Raw genomic sequence first — 18,071 nt, forward strand, 5'->3', positions numbered from 1 at the left:
GATAGTGTGAGCTATGTATTCAGTGGTTGATCCTATATACGAGGCAATTGTAGTGGCTTGCTACCTATGCATTTTGGTGAGATGAATCATCTACCATATAGACACGCTCGGTTCGTGTCTTCTTCTTGCATGGAGGTTTTTTCTGATCAGAAGTTTCTTTTTGATGGAAGAATTTGTGGCTTCTTCATGCTTCAGTGATGCTCTTCATGATCACTCTTTGTTCCTATTTTATGGGACATTCCTTTAGTTGGAGGCTTCTTCAATCCTTCACTAAGTTCTTACCTCTTTTTGGGGGGAGGGTTTTTCCTATGTGATTTTCTCTTTCCCCATTTTTAGAGGTTGCATCTCTTTGCATTGTACATGGGTACCTAACATGGCCTTGTTGTCGAGACCCATTCTCCATTTCATCTTAGTTTTGTGAGCTTAAGGCATTTCCCTAAGTTGCACTTAAGGGAGGGTGTTAGAGTAAATAATTAATAATTAATTATTTATTTTATTTACTTAAGTTTACTTAGGTTAATGCATTTATTTAATATTTAGTAGTTAATAGTTGTAGTGATGAGTTCTTGACAACATGAGAGTTTGTTCCCTTCTAGCATGTTCCACCTTTTTGTGGAAGAGTGCTTAGTTGTCAACCTCATCTTCTACCACTTTCTAGCTTGTTCTACAAGCTTTCATGAGGATTTTATATTCGGGCTCTCTCATTGTATCGCACAACTCACAACTCATTTTTGTTGTAAATACATTTTCTTTGTTTTGCAATATCTTCTCTCTCAAGTCCATTTAGGATTTTTTCAAGCTCTACCTCTTCTTTCTTGGTTTCCCTTCGACAAGTTATTTGCATGTAGGTGATCTTGGCGAGTTGTGGAGTTGGATTTCATCAACTCCTACAATATTGAGAAGGTGTTGCAATGTTTCTTTATGGAGAATGCTAAAGTTGTCAGCACACCTTTACTTGGTCATTTGAAGTTGACTAAGGAGATGTGTCCCAAGACACAAGAAGAGGAGGATAAGATGTCTAAGGTACCTTATGCTTCAATTGTAGAAAGCTTGATGTATGCTATGGTATGTACTAGGCCAGATATTGCATATGTAGTGGGAGTTGTTAGTAGGTATATGAGTCATCTAGGAATCAAGCATTGGAATGTAGTAAAATGGACTCTTAGATACCTAAGAGGAACATCCAATAAGTATTTTCACTTTGGGGGCTCTACTATTGATTTACAAGGCTATGTTGACTTAGATTTGGTAGGGGATATTGATACCAGACAAAGTACTACAAGTTATGTATTTACTGTTGGTGGGATAGTTGTGAGCTGGGTTTCTAAGTTATAGAAGGTTAATGCTTTATCCACTATCGAGGCAGAGTATGTTGCTGCTATAGAGGTAGCCAAGGAGATGATATGGCTTCAATACTTCTTGAAAGAATTGAGATACCTTCAGAAGGATAATTATTTGTTTACAGATAGTCAGAGTGCCATTCCTCTTGCAAAAAATTCAGCTCTGCATTCAAAGACAAAACACATTCAGTTACGGTACCATTTCATTCTGTCAGTTTTGGATGATGGACAGTTAAAGCTAGACAAGATACATACAGATGACAATCCAACGTATATGTTTACAAAGGTAGTAACAAGGGAGAAGCTAAATTCCTTTTCAACTTCGGTTGGTATTCTCGACTAAACAGAATTAAAGAGCAACAGAGTCCAAAGTGGTTTGATATTCTAGTGGAAGCTACACGTTTAGTAATGCTATGATCAGTCTCCAAGTGAGATGTTATTGTTGTTTAGTTTGATTAGTCTCAAAGTGGGAGATTATTGTGATGTGGAGCCTAATCAAACTCAGAGGTTTATTCGACACGGTTTCCCTCCAGATTATTTCTATGGGGGTTTGGGAGAAGATGCTCCTTGTCATAGTACAGGGTGGGGTTGAGGGGCAACGCCCCCATGGGGGTTTTTGGGGGCAGTGCCCTCGAAGTCAAAAATACCCTTATATTGTAAAAGGCATCAACTACTATTTTCCTATTGGACGACTATTCTAGCCCTAAATTTGTAAGTGATAAACACTTGTATAAAAAGGATTAGGGTTAGGGATTTCATAATGTGATGTAAAAATTGGTTCTTGCAAGGGTATTGCGCTGTAAGGAATTATAGATTGTAACCAGGTTGTAATCACTGGATAATAATAATATTGGACTTGGGTAAGTGAACCAAGTTGTGGTGCCAAAAGGGGGGATAAATGGACACCTTTTTTTTGAAATCAGCAATTTCTGAACTTCAACAAGAATTTGAAGATGGTTACGCTCAAAATGTTAAGATATGACAAAAACAAAAGTAGTAGTCCTTTGAATCTAGTTTCTAAACTACTAATTTTTTCCCAAAACGGTTTAGTTTTAGGTCTTCAAAAAAGGGCCCCACAGAAAGTGGTATTGTTTATTCATAAAAAACATAACACAGTACAAAGTGTGGCACCCCTAAAATTTCAACGTATTTTTTTGAAATTCTTTAATTGCTCTAGTCAAAAGTTACCTAGCACTGTGTAGTTTATCCTAGATTTTTTGGGTAATTTTATAATGTATATTTTTTTAATGAATTTTTTAATTGGACACATTAAAAAAATGTGAAATATTTATGTGCTCCCCCTAGAAATGATTGAAAACTAATCTAAAATCAAAACTTCTTTTTTTCAAAGTGTGTAGAATGGAGTCCAATTTCTAAAAAACTAAGTTGTTGCAAAATTTGATGAACGAGCTAAAATCTACAGCCTAATTAGTACATGTTGGTTTTTGACAAAAAATGGACATACATTCAAAAGAAATTATAGTTGAAAGGTTTGAAATAGTTCAAATAAAAAATAACATAGAAACCTACAATGTCATGTAACCTGATTTTATCGATGCTCAACCATGAAGAAACTTGAAAGAGAGCACACAAGAAAAATCAATTATTTTTGGTATGTTTGCAACAAAACACATCTTAGACTAGTTTAGATACTCCAAACCTTTGGGTTGGATCCCCAAGGCAAAACCAAGCCTTAGGCTTGGTAGAATGAAAAGCTTTGAATAGCGTGCACATGCTATTTAAAGCTTTTTCAATTTTGGGTCTTAATGGCACGTATACACTTTAGTGTGCCTGCACTATTAAGACCTAAATTTCAATAGAGAGAGAAGGAGAGAGGTAGAGAGGGTAGAGAATGAGAGAGATTAGAAGATGGGAAGAGAGTAGGAGGTGGGATAGGGAGAGAGGAAGGGAGAAATAGAGAGAGAGAGTAGGGGATGGGAGAGAGAGAGAGTAGGTAGTGGGAGAGGGAGAGCGAGAGAGGGAGAGAGAAATGGGATGGGAGAGAGAGATAGAGGAGGGGATGGGAGAGAGAGTGAGAGAGAGGAAGTAGGGGATGTGAGAGAGAGAGTAGGCAGTGTGAGAGGGAGTGGGAGAGAGCGAGAGAGAGAGGGGATGGGAGAGAGAGTGAGAGTGAGAGAGAGTAGGGGGTGGGAGAGAGAGAGTAAGGGATGGGAGAGAGAGTAGGGGGTAGAAGAATGAGAGAGAGAGTAGGGGATGAGGGAGAGAGTGAGAGAGAGAGAGAGAGTAGGTGGTGGGAGAGAGAGAGTGAGAGAGAGGAGAGGGGGGATGAGAGAGAGAGAGTGTGTGAGAGAGAGTAGGGGATGGGAGATGGGAGAGAGAGAGCAAGAGAGAGTAGGGGATGGGAGGGAGAGGAAGTGAGAGAGAGAGAGAGTAGGGGATGGGAGAGAGAGTAGAGAGGGAGAGAGAGATAGTAGGTGGTGGGAGAGGGAGTGGGAGAGGGAGAGGGAGTGAGAGAGAGGGATGGGAGTGTGTGTGAGAGAGAGAGTAGGGGATGGGAGAGGGGAGAGAGAGTAGTGAGAGAGAGAGAGAGAGAGAGAGAGAGAGAGTTAGGCAATGGGAGCTCGAGAGTGAGAGAGAGAGAGAGAGTAGGCAGTGGGAGAGGGAGAGAGAGAGGGGGATGAGTGTGTGAGAGAGAGAGAGAGAGAGAGAGAGAGAGAGAGAGAGAGAGAGAGAAGGGGATGGGAGAGAGAGAGTAGAGAGGGAGAGAGTGAGACTGAGAGAGAGAATGGGAGAGAGAGAGAGTAGGGGATAAGAGAGAGAGTGAGAGAGAGTAGGCAGTGGGAGAGCGAGAGAAAGAGAGAGAGTAGGGGATGGGAGAGAGAGTGAGAGAGAGTAGGCGGTGGGAGAGGGAGTGGGAGAGGGAGAGCAAGAGAGAGAGTAGGGGATGGGAGAGGAGAGAGAGTATCCAGAGAGAGATTAGAGGATGGGAGAGGTCTAGACAATGGGAGAGATAGTAGGCGGTGGGAGAGGGAGTGGGAGAGAGAGAGTGAGAGTGAGAGAGAGTGAGAGAGAGTAGGGGATGGGAGAGGAGAGAGAGTATCCAGAGAGAGAGAGAGTAGGGGATAGAGTGTGAGAGAGAGTAGGCGGTGGGAGAGGGAGTGGGAGAGGGAGAGGGAGAGAGGGAGAGAGAGGGAGAGAGAGAGTAGCCCAAGAGAGAGAGAAGGGGGTGGGAGAATGAGAGAGAGAATAGGGGATAGAGTGTGAGAGAGAGTAGGTGGTGGGAGAGGGAGTGGGAGAGGGAGAGAGGGAGAGAGAGAGTAGCCCAAGAGAGAGAGAAGGGGGTGGGAGAATGAGAGAGAGAGAGTAGGGGATAGAGTGTGAGAGAGAGTAGGCAGTGGGAGAGGGAGTGGGAGAGGGAGAGAGGGAGAGAGAGTATCCCAAGAGAGAGAGAAGGGGGTGGGAGAATGAGAGAGAGAGAAAGAGTAGGGGATGGGAGAGAGAGTGTGAGAGAGAAGGTAGTGGGAGAGGGAGAGCAAGAGATAGAGAGAGTAGGGTATGGGAGAGAGTGAGTGAGAGAGAGAGTAGGAAGTGGGAGACAGAGTGGGAAAGGGAGAGCGAGAGAGAGAGAGTAGGGGATGGGAGAGAGAGTGTGAGAGAGTAGGCAGTGGGAGAGGGAGATAGATAGAGAGAGATAGAGAGTAGGGGATGGGAGAGAGAGATTGAGAGAGAGAGAGAGTAGGGGGTCGGAGAATGAGAGAGAGAGTAGGGCATGGGAGAGTGAGTGAGAGGGAGAGTAGGCAGTGGGAGAGGGAGAGCGAGAGAGAGAGTAGGGGATGGGAGAGAGAGAGTGAGAGAGAGAGAGTAGGTGGTGGGAGAGGGAGAGCGAGAGAGAGAGAGAGAGTAGGGGATGGGAGAGAGAGAGTAATACACTTTACATTTAATTTGTTAATTTCCTCTTTCTTTCCTAACATTCAATTCCATAATGACCTTTTTTTTTCTTTTGAATTTAATCAAATAGCATATGATCACCTTCCTCTTTCTAATTTTGGACTTTGCACTACACTTACATTTAATTTGTTAATTTGTTGTGTTGTCATGCAGAATGGTGTACTCATGATCCTAAGGGCGCAACTATTTTTTCACCAATCCTTTTACATATGTGATATTTACAAGTACCGCAATACAATGAATTTGATTTCCTCACTATGTAGAGGTCTACTCTTAAGTGTATTTGTTTTTTCCAGTGAAATCTCGCACCATAATCTTCACGCTCTAATATAAAGTAACTCAACTAAAGATATGTGTTCAAAGGCATCACAAGAACTTAAGAAACCTATTCCAAACATCCATAGAAGATTTTGTGGACATACATTCGGCTAAGGTTCATGTCTATTTCATGTTTATAGTAATGTTTCTAGTCAAACATCCTATAGAATATTTGATACATCTAACTATCCTGTTCTTGTATTGTCAAGAAATGCAAGTCCGTATTAGTAATAGCAGTTGGTAGATGATTGTATTCGGTTAAGTAGTAGTATTGATCAGATAGCAAAGACAATTTGGTTAATTAGTAATACTGATAGTATTTAGTTCTATAGATGCCCTTTATCATTCTTGAAGTGGGCATTACAAAACATGCAATCACAAATTCTTTAGAAGAGGCAAGATGAAAACAAGAAGGGGATAAATAGTGAAATCAAGTATAAAACAAGTCAACTAATTGCATGTTATTTGGAATTGATTAAAGAGGCTTAGGAGTATTGAAATTTGGTGCTTCAAATGGAAAATATGTTTTGCTTGAACAAATTGGTAAAAATTTAAATAATCCTTAAAAATGGGAAAAAATAGAAATAGAAGAAATGGGGAAGGAAAACTTGACATGGCATTTTGGTTCCTTTCATGCAATACATCTTAGTATAATTAAAAAAATTTTGGCCCCTATTTCTCCCATTTCCTCTTCGGTGGTACAACTCCTTATCATTTCTTCAAAGTAAGAATATAATAAACCAGGACAGTTAGTCATAAACCAATATTCATCAAAACAATCTAAAACATCAAATGCATGTCCATACCAAATCATTTCTTTTAGTTATTTGCACACCCACTTCAATGCTTTCAAACCATGGACAATCCTGATAACAACAAATCCATTTAATTATCACTCACAACATTTCAAGACTTGACCAAATTCTTTTAATGGTCAGTCAAACAACCTAATAGTTTTTTGTGTCCTCTCTCTTCATCGGTCTCTTTCACTGCCTTGCTTCTACCCTGCTTAAAAGGGAAAAAAGAAAAAGAAAAAAACAAGACAACAACATGAACAACCATACCAGCAAAGGGAAAATACTAAGAACAACACCTAAAAAAGACAATGGACAATGTTGATAATAACAAATTCATTTAATTTTCAGTCACAACATTTATAAACTTGACCAAATTCTTTTAATTGTCAGTCAAACAGATAATTTTTTGTTTTCCTCTTTCTTCATTAGTCTCTTCAGCTTGCTTTGCCCCTTTTCCTGCCTCTTCACTGCCCTACTTCTTCATTTGCATTTATGCTATGGAAGCAAAGGAAAAGTGCTAAGAACAACACTCAAAAAAGACTTCCTAAATATTTCAATTAGGGAAAACAAATAAACAAAAGAAAATATTGAAGGGAAGGACAAAAAATTGTATTTAGAATCTTTACCTAATATGCTTTACCCCACTCCCTGCAATGACTATTTTGGTTTCAAAATGTTCAATTTTTAAATTCTTCTTGCCAGTGCTTCTAATTTCAAACTCTTCCAACGACTATTTTGGTTTCAACATGTTAGAGTTTAAATTAAATTATTTTTGTTAGTGCATTTTAGTTTGAGATTTTTGAAAACTCTCCCAACGGGGTATCAGGTCTTTTATTTGTTTTTAGTTTGAGATTTTTTGAAAACTCTCCCATATATAAATCTTTTTAGTTTTCCAAAGTGCGTGCACGCTATAGCGTGTACGTGCTTTGGAAAAAAAAAAAACTTTATGTGTCATGTTTTTGGCACCGCAATTTGGTGCACATACCTACTTGTTGTTGTTGGACATAGCCCAGGGATTGCGTGAACCACGTTAAATCTTGGTGTCTTGTGTTCTCTTATGCGATCTATTATTTTCTGATATTGGTTATATTTGCATGTAATTGTTATTTCTGTTTGAGGTTAATCCTAACACATCTAAGTATCTTCCTTTGAAAATAACCTAGGGATATCTTTCAACATCACTTTTTGGGATTCAATATGTGAGCCTTCACAAATTTTAAGAAGACTTGAAGAAAATTGAACTGTCTCTATTTGGATCTTAGAATGATCTTGAAGGATCTTCCCATTAGCATCATTCATTTTGTGAATTATATTTATACTTTCACTTTCTTTTCTATTATTGTGAAAAAACTTTGTTTCTTATCCCCTTCTTCTAGCCACATCTCTCTTGATTTATGTCTCCAGAATATCTCTTCTTTAGCCAAACACTCTCCATAATCCCTTAAAAAATTCTTTTCCTTACAAAACATCTTTGAGTTCATATATTTTTAGATGACTCATTTATTTTTAACTAGTGATCTCTATTTCAACATAGAAGGTTGCTTAAATTGATTTTGTTCAATTTGGACATGAATACAAAAATTATTAGATCATTCAATATGACATCCTTTCCTCCACTTCGCAATTAATATGAAAAACTCATCATTTTTCATCAATATATTCTCAAATTTAAATGAGAATAAGAATAAATTTATTTTTCCAAGAATTTCCAATTGAATATTATAATGATGTTGATTTTATTTTTTCCGTGAATTTCCAACGTATTCTTGAATCCTTTTTATTATTTCCCCACAATCTGGAGACTTCTTCTTTGATGTTTGTTTTTCTATTCCCAAGTTAAATTCAAACCTTTAGATTGCTCGAGGTTCTCTATGATTCTTCTAGTTGATCATCTCCATACTATTTATGACTTACAACTTTTCTTGATCTAAAGCTTCTAAAAAGAAGGATCCTTCTAAGTCCTCAATCCTCTCATCCTCCTCTATATAATTTTGTTTTTTTTCGTTTTTTTTCTTCTATATAAGCTAGCTTGCTCCTGCCTTTCTCATATATTTTTTGTACCTTGTTGTTCTTTGAAATTCCAAATAGCTCATACACTACCTTGAGTCTAGGTGAAATATTTGGACTATAGTTATTCTCCATTGTATTGCCGATGAACATATTCTTTTACACTATCCTTGTATTATTCCTTATCCTATTCTTAAAAGAGATAATAATCCCTTGTTAATATCCTCAACTAGAATTCTGTTGGCCACCAATCCAATCTCCTTTAAGTTTGATGAATCTTGATTATTCATCTTCTTAGCAGGAATATAATCCTAGTTGGGTTCCTTATCTTTATTCCCATTGTTGACCCTATAATTATCCTCAATCTTTTCTCCTTATATTTGCCTATAGGGTTACAAAATGAGATCATGATTCATTTATTTCTCCATCAATCTTGCCAACTTCCTACTTCCAATAATAAGGTTGCATGTGTTTTCCATAGCAAGAGATGATATTTATCCCATTTTCATATCCAATTTGTCTTCTCCTTACGTTTGTCTATAGGGTAAAAAAATGAGATCTTGATTCATTTTATTTCTCCATCAATATTGTCAATTTCCTACTTCTAATAATAAGGTTTCATGTGTTTTCCATAGTAAGAGATGATATTTGTTCCATTTCCATATCCAGTTTGTCTTCTCCAAATATTTGCCTACAGGGTTACAAAATGAGATATTGATTCATTTTATTTTTCCATCAATCTTGCTGATTTACTACTTCCAATAATAAGGTTGCATGTGTTTCCCATAGTAAGAGATAATATTTGTCCCATTTCCATATGCAATTTGTCTTCCATTATCATACTCCTAACTTGACTTTGGGGGGTTTCTTTACTAGTTTCCTTTGAGGCCGTTGTTTTTCATGCTACGGTTGACCATCTCCTTTACTTAGTTGATTCTCCTTTGAAGTTTTTTCTCCAACCTTACAATGAGTATTGTTTGTAATAGATTGTCGGCTTAACTTTTTTCCTTATGTCAACAAGTCTTTCTTGTATTTAATATCATCACAAGCCCACCTTGAGTCTAATTCAATAAATTGCTTACATTCATTTCCTTGGCTTCCTAATATAAATTCAAGAGGATTTATATATATCCCTTCCTTATCCTCCTTGTTCCTTACCTCTTTTGAGAGGCTCTCCTTTTTTTAAATAATGCTATATTAGATGCTTTCTTTGTACCCACCCTTCCTCATTTCTTCTGATGATTCAATCTCAAGAAACCTTTCTTCTACCCTACAAATCTCTTTCGTATGCTATGAGTATCCCTCAAATCTTGAGATTTTTGCCTAAACCTAATTTGCTATGCCTATTATAATATTTCTAAACTTCTTTCAATCATCTCCATTTCTTGCATACTGATGTTCAATGATATTTTTTGGCTTGAACCATAATACTCATTAGCCCATTTCTCCATGTGTTGAATGACTCATAGAAGTTTTGCCAACCCCTAGTGCACCTTTATCTTTAGAGATTTGCTAGGCACTAGGAAAATTCACCTCAATATTTCTTTCCATTCTTCTTTGATATGAACCTCTTATGTTTCTTAAGGTCTAATCCACAGCTATCATTTTAATCTTGCAATATTATGTTCAAATCTTCAAGGTTTACCCTCCTTATTCTTATAAGAGTTTCACAACTACGAAAAATAGCTCTTGTTAGGCCCTTGATTACCTAATGTAATAAACTTCCTTGAATCTCATTGTAGAAATGCACCCATCTTCAAAAAAGGGTCCACAAGATTGGTGTAACATTATCCCTAAATTATTTGTCTTTCGAAACCATACTTTCTTCCTAAACTTGACCCTTACTCCCTATTTCTAAAAAGAGAATGTTGAATTTCAATGTGAAAAACTTCCAAGGCTTCCACAATTCAAAATTATTTGATTAAAGGGTATTCCTATCCCTATCTTGGGGAAAATTGAAATGAAGTTAGGCTTCATTCTTAGCGGCATTTAAACTTTCTCCTTGTTTCTGTCCCCATCCCTAAACTACCATCTTCTTGGGGTTCGTAAGTTGTGACCGTTTTCTCTAATCTACGTGGGAGGTATTGACAAGAGTCCTTTGATGTCGAATAAGAAAATGAAAACTCTCATTTTGCCTCTTACCTCCATTTGTTCTATGTTGGATTTATTTCCTACCAATTCTATGTGGTTGCTTCTACAATCTCCATCAGCCATAGCCTCCCTTTTCCATCCATCCTTCCCTCCCTCCCAACATGAGTACTTCATTACCTTTAATTACACTATTCATTCACTTATAATTGAAATAGTAGATTTAAACATGATTTTGAGCCATTTTCTAAATTTATTTATACTAAATAATTTTTAAAAATTGATATCATGATAGAATTTAGCCAAATAGATATACTCCAGTCCTTAACTCTTAAATAATATGATTTTGAACTTCAAAAAAATAAATTAAAAATTTGGCATTGTCTTACATTGACTATTGATGAATGAGATTGAATAATAACCCTTAGATCCTACTACATTTCACTTAAAAGATTTATTTTCACGCACTTTCACATCTCCCTAATTGTGCAATTTGCGAGAATACTGTAAGGGAGAAGAAAGGAGGACGCTGAAAGGCATATAAAAATGGATTTATCTTTACCATAATATAAGAAAGACTGAGTAATCCAGGCGCAGCTCGGTCTGTACATTTCAACAGGTATTATTTGTTCATCTCTGTATGAGAATTTGAAGGTCTAGAATAGGTAGACTTAATTATGCTAGGCTTGAGAGGTATGTCCACAAAATTATTTATATATAGGCTTGAGAGGTATTCCGATTCATGTCCGGAGCATTTGTATATATAGATCTGTCTGTATTTCCGTGGCATATTTCGATATATTTATTTTAATTTTCATTAAAACATTCTAGTAGAATTTGCTGAGATGACTATTATACGTCTTAATGTACTCACAAAATAGCATGTGTAAATCTTTTAAAACTCCGATTCCTGACAAGGATATATTTTTTATTTTAGCGATTTTGTTTTTCAAAAATTGTTTCGATATATTTTGTGATAGTGCAGCTTTAATTTCCAGTTATCTCTATCAATGTGTTTCATGCACATAAGGCAAACTAAAAGGTAATTTATGTTTTTTTCTCGATTTGAACTTTTTCTACCTCGAGTTCGGTTAATGATTTTTGCCCCTAATTAATATGCTGTTGGATATCTCTTTATAATTCATGCATCTTTACAGATTGTACAATATTAATAATAGAATTCTCTGTTTCCTATAAATTTTGCTTTTCCTTCAGCTAGATCTATTCTGTACTGTGCAAGTAAAGCTGAAATTTTTAATAATCTGCAGAAAATGCCGTTAGATACTTTAATTATACTCAGAAAATTATATTTCCGATTCATGTCCCTGCCGTATCTTGATTTAAGTGAAATTATTATTTTTAGAACTAATTGAATTATAGTTTACAGACGTTGTTAAATATCTCGATATACTCACAAAATTATGTATTCATGTAATTTTGTGCAGACGGCTGCAGAATACAAACTGAGCTGTTCCATTTTATATATTTTTATTGGAATAAAAGTTAATTCTCCCAAGCTTTATTTAGGGCTTTGGCAGAAACATGTCTCTGCACTGCATAATAGGAACATTATATCAAAGTTTTGTTCTTGTCATCGATAATAGTCATTTATTGACCAGCTTGGAAAGGCACATGGCAAATTTGATATTGATTTCCTGTTTACAGGAGAGCATTCCCTGCGCTGTGTAATAAGAGCACTGAAGCAATGTTTCGTTCGTCTTATCAATTAAATTCATTTATCAATTTGCAAAAAAAAATTGAAATTCAGATATTTCAGACATTATACAATGTTGAAATTGGTATGTCCTGACATATCAAGCTGTAATTTCCCCTGATCAAGGCAATTCATATAGTACATAATTTCGAAGATATGCCTTTCATCAGTCTGTCAGACAGGAATGAAAGCATGTAAATAGGCACAAATCATCTTGGCCATAAAAGGTAATATTTATCAAATAATGGAAAGAAATCTGTATAATTTCATGCGACAGAAACAGAAAAGAGCATTACATATATCAGCAACTTGGCGAGAATTCAAGCAACTCTCACATAGAACCTCCATTAAGGGCTCGTGTAATTAGAAGTTCTCAATGTCCTGTTACGCGTAGAATTAGAAATGGGCCTTCCATATTGCTGTGTGGGCAGATCTCCTAGTTCGATTATTTGAATCGCTCGTTGCTTCCGGGCTGCACAACGGAAAAAAGATAAAAAATCACTTTACATTTCATTCATTAGTAGTACATAAATTTAGTGCTCCATGAAAAACAAGAAAGAAGGTAAATACTAAATACAAACCCTTTTCTACTTGTTGGTACCCTTTTTGCAACCTCTTCTTAGATGCTTCCATCTTCTCTCTTAAAGATCTCTCATCCGCTTTGCGCTGTGGAAAATTGGTACAGTTTACATGTTTTGTGCTGTTCTTTCGATCTTGTGAATTTTCAGAACGATCTTCCTCTTTCACTTTTCCAGAATGATCTTCTTCAGAGCATCCATTTTGAGTATGATCTTTAACTTGAGAGGAGGCGAGAGAGAAAGAAGAGGAATTCGCAGAAGCACATGAAGAAAGTGTGAAGAGCGTGTGGGCGATCATGTCTCTTCTCTTTCTCAATTCATGAGGGTAATCTGCAGCAGCAACAGAAATTGCAGCATCAATCACACTAAATATATCACACCCCGTGCCCTCAAAAAACTTGCGCCATTTTTCCATGGATCCCATTTTCTTCTCTCTTTTTCAAACTTCAACTTTCTTCAGTTTACAATAATTCTTAGGCCCCGCTCAATGCTCGCAGAAATGGGTACGGGATCGATTCAATGTAATTTATAGAAAAAGTGGCTTAACATCAAGTCAATGGGAGTCAGATTCAATGCAATTTATATTTAGGTGGTTCAACATGCAACTGCAAGCGAAACTTTCTTACTGTCAGTTTTTACAAAATTAGCTTTTGGCTCTTTTTGGTAGTTTTTTAAAAAAATGTTAAAAAATGGTTTGCTTTCTTCTGTTTTCATACTTCTAGTCTATCTTCAGTCTCTTAAAACAATATAGCTATATTGATTGCATGCAATTTTAGTTTTATTTATAAATTAATACAATTTTTAAAAAATAACACAGAATTTGATTGGTTCGTAAGAGTACAGTCATAATTGATTATTATTAAACATGTCCAGAAAAACTTGGAATTTGAGATGATTGGTATTTAAAAATTTAGTGTAATTTTAGATTTTAATTATTATAATTAAAAAGATGTACAATTTATTTTGAAAATCAACAATTTGATTGATAATTTTTATCGGCACATAAAAATATAGTTTAATTGATTATTTTATTATTAAATATAGTTATCATAATTTTTTTAAATATATGAATAATACATTTTTATATTGTTTATTATATATTTATATTAATTAGACATTTTTAAAATAGAATATTTGAATTTTAGAATGTGTGTGTGTGTGTGTGATAATTAGATATATTTATATTAATTTATAATGTTATTAAAATACGATATAATGAATTTTAAAATTATTAATATTTTAAAGTAATTTACTATATATATACATTATTTGTAATATAAATAAATAATATTTCTTATTCCATTTAAAATAATTCATAATTAATTAGTATTTATCAAATTGAGTAGATTTGAACAAAGTAGATAAGAGATTCATAATTCTGGCCTCCTCACAACTTTCATTTCACTCCATCTTTTATGTATTTAGCTTATTTAGCCCTTATGAGTTGCTCTTACTCCACTTTTAGCTCCCACTTTTATCCTTGTTTTAATATCATCTATTATCTTATTTTTAATTTTAGTTTGATTTTTAAATTGCTTTAAGTTTTAAATTTTTAATTATTTTGATTTATTCTATAATTTTAGGTTGTTATTTTTGTAAAAAAAAAAATCTCTTATTAATTTTATTTTTTATTGAAGATTTTTTTCTTCTAAAATTACACACCAAAAATTTACAATAACGTCATGAATACGCATGATATGACATTGAGCCTCAACTGGAAGGATGATATATCCAAGATGAACCTCCACCTCTCAAATTAGAAAATTTCAAGCTCGTATGACTTACTAAGTACTAAGCCTATAGAAACAACAACTCTGCACCGAGCTAAAATATTAAAAAAATATTGTTGGGTGATGCAAGATTGCTCTTACCCTTAGAATGCTCCTACATCAGACACCTGAGGTAATTTGAGAAGTGACCTCATTACGTCTTAGGTAGACAAAGGAATATCAAGACAGTCAACCTCCCTTGCTAGCCATGATGAATTCTCCACTAGCCTGCTTTTCATTTGACTAGATACTCTTCATATGTTTTGTTTCTTGTGCTTCTTCCAACATGACTATCCAACATCTTCTCAATCTCCTTTGTAGCTAAAGTAGTTGCTGGAATACTCCATTGTACTTTTGCAACTTCATCTCCATTATCTCCTGCATAATATTCTGTCAAATTTGAAATATTAAATACTGGTGAAATATTTAGTTCAACAAACAACCCTACTTCATAGACATTTTTAGAATCATGCCTTTTCATTATTTTGCATGGTCCAAACTTCTCCATTTTCAACTTATTATATGTACCCTCTAGAAATTCCTCCTTCCTCTAATGAACCATGACTTCATATCCAATCTAAAATTCCTTATACCTCCTTTTCATATTTGATTTAGCTTTGTACTGTGTATTCATCTTTGTAATGTACTTCCTCACCTCCTTATGGATGTTCTTCAATTGTTTAGCAAAATCTCTTACTTCAGCACTACTTATCTCTCCTTTATCCAACTACCTCAATTTTGAAGTATGTTTGAGACTTCTCCCATATACAATATGGAATTGTGATTTACCAATAGTCCTATTGATAGAATTATTATATGCAAATTTTGTTAGAGTAATAAAATTTTTTCTTATTAATTAAATCACATTGATTTAATTATTAAGTCACTTATTATCTCTAACTTATTTAAGATAAATTTTGGGCATATAATAATTAATTCTTTTATTAATTATTATCATGCAACTTAGGTTAGTTACCTGTTAGGGTTTTGATCTCCTTTATAAAGATAATCTCTCTTTGTAATACATTCATTCAATATATTAACAATTTTATCTTTTTTTCTCATCAAGAATGCCTTATTTGTGGATCAAAGAATTTCAACCCCCATAGCTATTGATTCTCTCTTTTTGTGATAGGTGTTTGCATGCAGGTGATTCTTGGGAGTTGTGGGGTTGATCTTTCATCAACTTCAACATGGTATCAGAGTCGAGGATCAATTTCATTGATTTAGATGATTCGTCATAGATTGTACTATCTATTGCATCAAACCTATCTCTTTTGGTCTATTTAGACATCATTTGTATGCATTCTTACAAATACATCAAGATAAAGTGCCATATTGAATCTATATTTTTGTTTCAATAGTTTTGTCTTGTTTTGCCTTATGATTCAAGCAATGTCATCTAAGGATACTCATGCAGTTTATTGTATTCTTTGAATTCACTATATTTTGTGCCTTATTGTACATGCACTACTCTAATTAAAGTGCCATGGGGGTTGATGTTTTTCCTTTTTTTTTCATCTTCCTTTGTCCAATGAGTTTCCCTTCTACGACATTAGCCTTATGATGTGTCTAAGATTGATCACCTCTATATACATATATGTACACTTTTATGCAGCTTGATCGTGGTTCCTTGACATGCAGTTCTATTGGACCACTTTTCCAGTTCCCTGTCACCTCACCCTTATCTGCATTAGGGGGTTCTTCTGTTGTTTCTCATGCTTTCTTGGTTTGATGGAGTGAGTTATGTATTGTGTATTTATTCCTATGTACTAGGCAGATGCAGTGGCTAGGTACCTATACATTTCAATGAGATTGATCATTTACCATATAGACACACTTCTTTTCGTTCATACTGTGGATACAACCTTCCATGTTTGATTGATCAGATCTTCAAGATTTGGTTTTTTATGCCATCTGTGTCTTCCAGTTCAGTTGTTTTCCTTTGTGTGCCTCCTAATTAGATGCATATTATAGTCTTCTCCACTTGATCAAGTTATATTTTAGTGGAGGTTCTTTAGATCAATAGTTACTTTTGACAAAGCTTTACAGCTTCTACATGCTTCAGTAGTGTTCTTCATGATAATCTTTTGTCCCTATCTTCTAGGACATTCCCTAGTTTGGAGGCTTCTTCAATCCTTCATTGGTTTCTTTTAGCATGTTTTCCATCTCTTTTTGTAATAGGATTTTTTGCATGTAGTTTCCTCCATTTCTCCTAATTTTAGAGATTTGGTTGTGCTTGGGTACCTCATCAGGCTTTGTTGTTGGGACCCAATTTTACTTTCAGTAGTAGTTTTTAGGTTTTTAGCTACTCCCTAAGTTTATCTTAAGAGGGGGAGGGCTGTTACAGTAATAAGGTTTTTTCTTATTAATTAAATCATATTATCTAATTATTAAGTCACTTATTATCTCTATTTTACTTAAGTTACTTTGGGCATATAATAATTAATTCTTTTATTAATTATCATCATGGAAACTAGGTTAGTTTTTTAGGGTTTTGATCTCCCTTATAAGGTCGATCTCTCTTTGTAATACATTCGTTCAATATACTATCAATTTCTCTTTTTTCTCATTAAGAATGTCTCATCTATGGATCAAAAAATTCTAACCTCCATAGCTTTTGATTCTCTCTTTTTGTGATAGGTGTTTGCATGTATGTGATTCTTGGGAGTTGTGGAGTCAATCTCTCATCAACTTCAAAATTTTTTTCTTGTGCTAAAATTAGATACTAATCTTTTGGCTTATCTGTAACCAAACATTACAATAAATTCTCCAAACTCTAATTCACAACTTCTATTTGCCCACCAATTTGTGGATGATGTGATAAACTAAACTTCCAATCTGTCTTTAGCTTCTTCCACAATGTATGCCAAAAATACCACACAAACTTGGTATCTTGATCTAAAACTATACTCTTTGGCAGACAATGTAAACTCACCACTTCTTTGAAAAACAACTCTGCCACATGAACATCATCACAAGTCTTCTTGTAGGGAATGAAATGTTCCATCTTTGAAAACCTACCAACCACCACAAGTATAGAAACATGCCCTTTTTGTATCCTTGATAGACCAAAAAAAAATCTATGGTGACATCCTCCCATGCCTTCTCTGGTATATGTAATGGTTGATACAATCCTGTATTATGCTTTACTCCTTTTTTCATATGATATAATTTGCAACTTTGTACAACATTCTTGACATCTTGCTGCAACTATGGCCAATAATAATTCTCAACAACCAAAACAATGGTTTTATCTCTATTTGAAAGTGTCCAATCAATCCTCCACTATGCTTCTCTTTGATGAGATTATCTCTTAAAGAACCTTTGGGAATGCACAAATGACTTCCTTTGAACAAAATTTTATCTTATATTATGAAATCTAAACACTTTATCTTGTCATAAGATTTCCAAGCTTCACCAAAATTAGGATCATTTGGATATAAATTCTTAAGTTTCTTGAACCCACCCACCTCAACCTACATCTCTATTAGCAAAAAGATGTCTCCTACTAAGAGCATCTACAACTTTGTTAGATTTCCCACTCTTGT

The 18,071-nt window shown here is 35.0% G+C and overlaps 1 protein-coding gene across 1 annotated transcript; it reads right to left on the reverse strand.

Annotated features, from left to right (window-relative positions):
- Nucleotides 1–12,270: 12,270 nt before the first annotated feature.
- On the reverse strand, nt 12,271–13,216 carry LOC149544925 (uncharacterized). The gene is made up of 2 exons (XM_089796465.1): nt 12,755–13,216; nt 12,271–12,645 (listed from the first exon to the last, which is right to left on the reverse strand). The coding sequence occupies exons 1-2, from the start codon at nt 13,173–13,175 to the stop codon at nt 12,521–12,523; spliced, it is 546 nt and encodes a 181-aa protein (XP_089652591.1). The 5' UTR covers nt 13,176–13,216; the 3' UTR covers nt 12,271–12,520.
- Nucleotides 13,217–18,071: the final 4,855 nt, after the last annotated feature.

This window comes from Cupressus sempervirens, chromosome 8 (assembly GCF_028749045.1).
Source record: "Cupressus sempervirens isolate cs-2001-9-10 chromosome 8, ASM2874904v1, whole genome shotgun sequence".
Classification (NCBI taxonomy): Eukaryota; Viridiplantae; Streptophyta; class Pinopsida; order Cupressales; family Cupressaceae; genus Cupressus; species Cupressus sempervirens.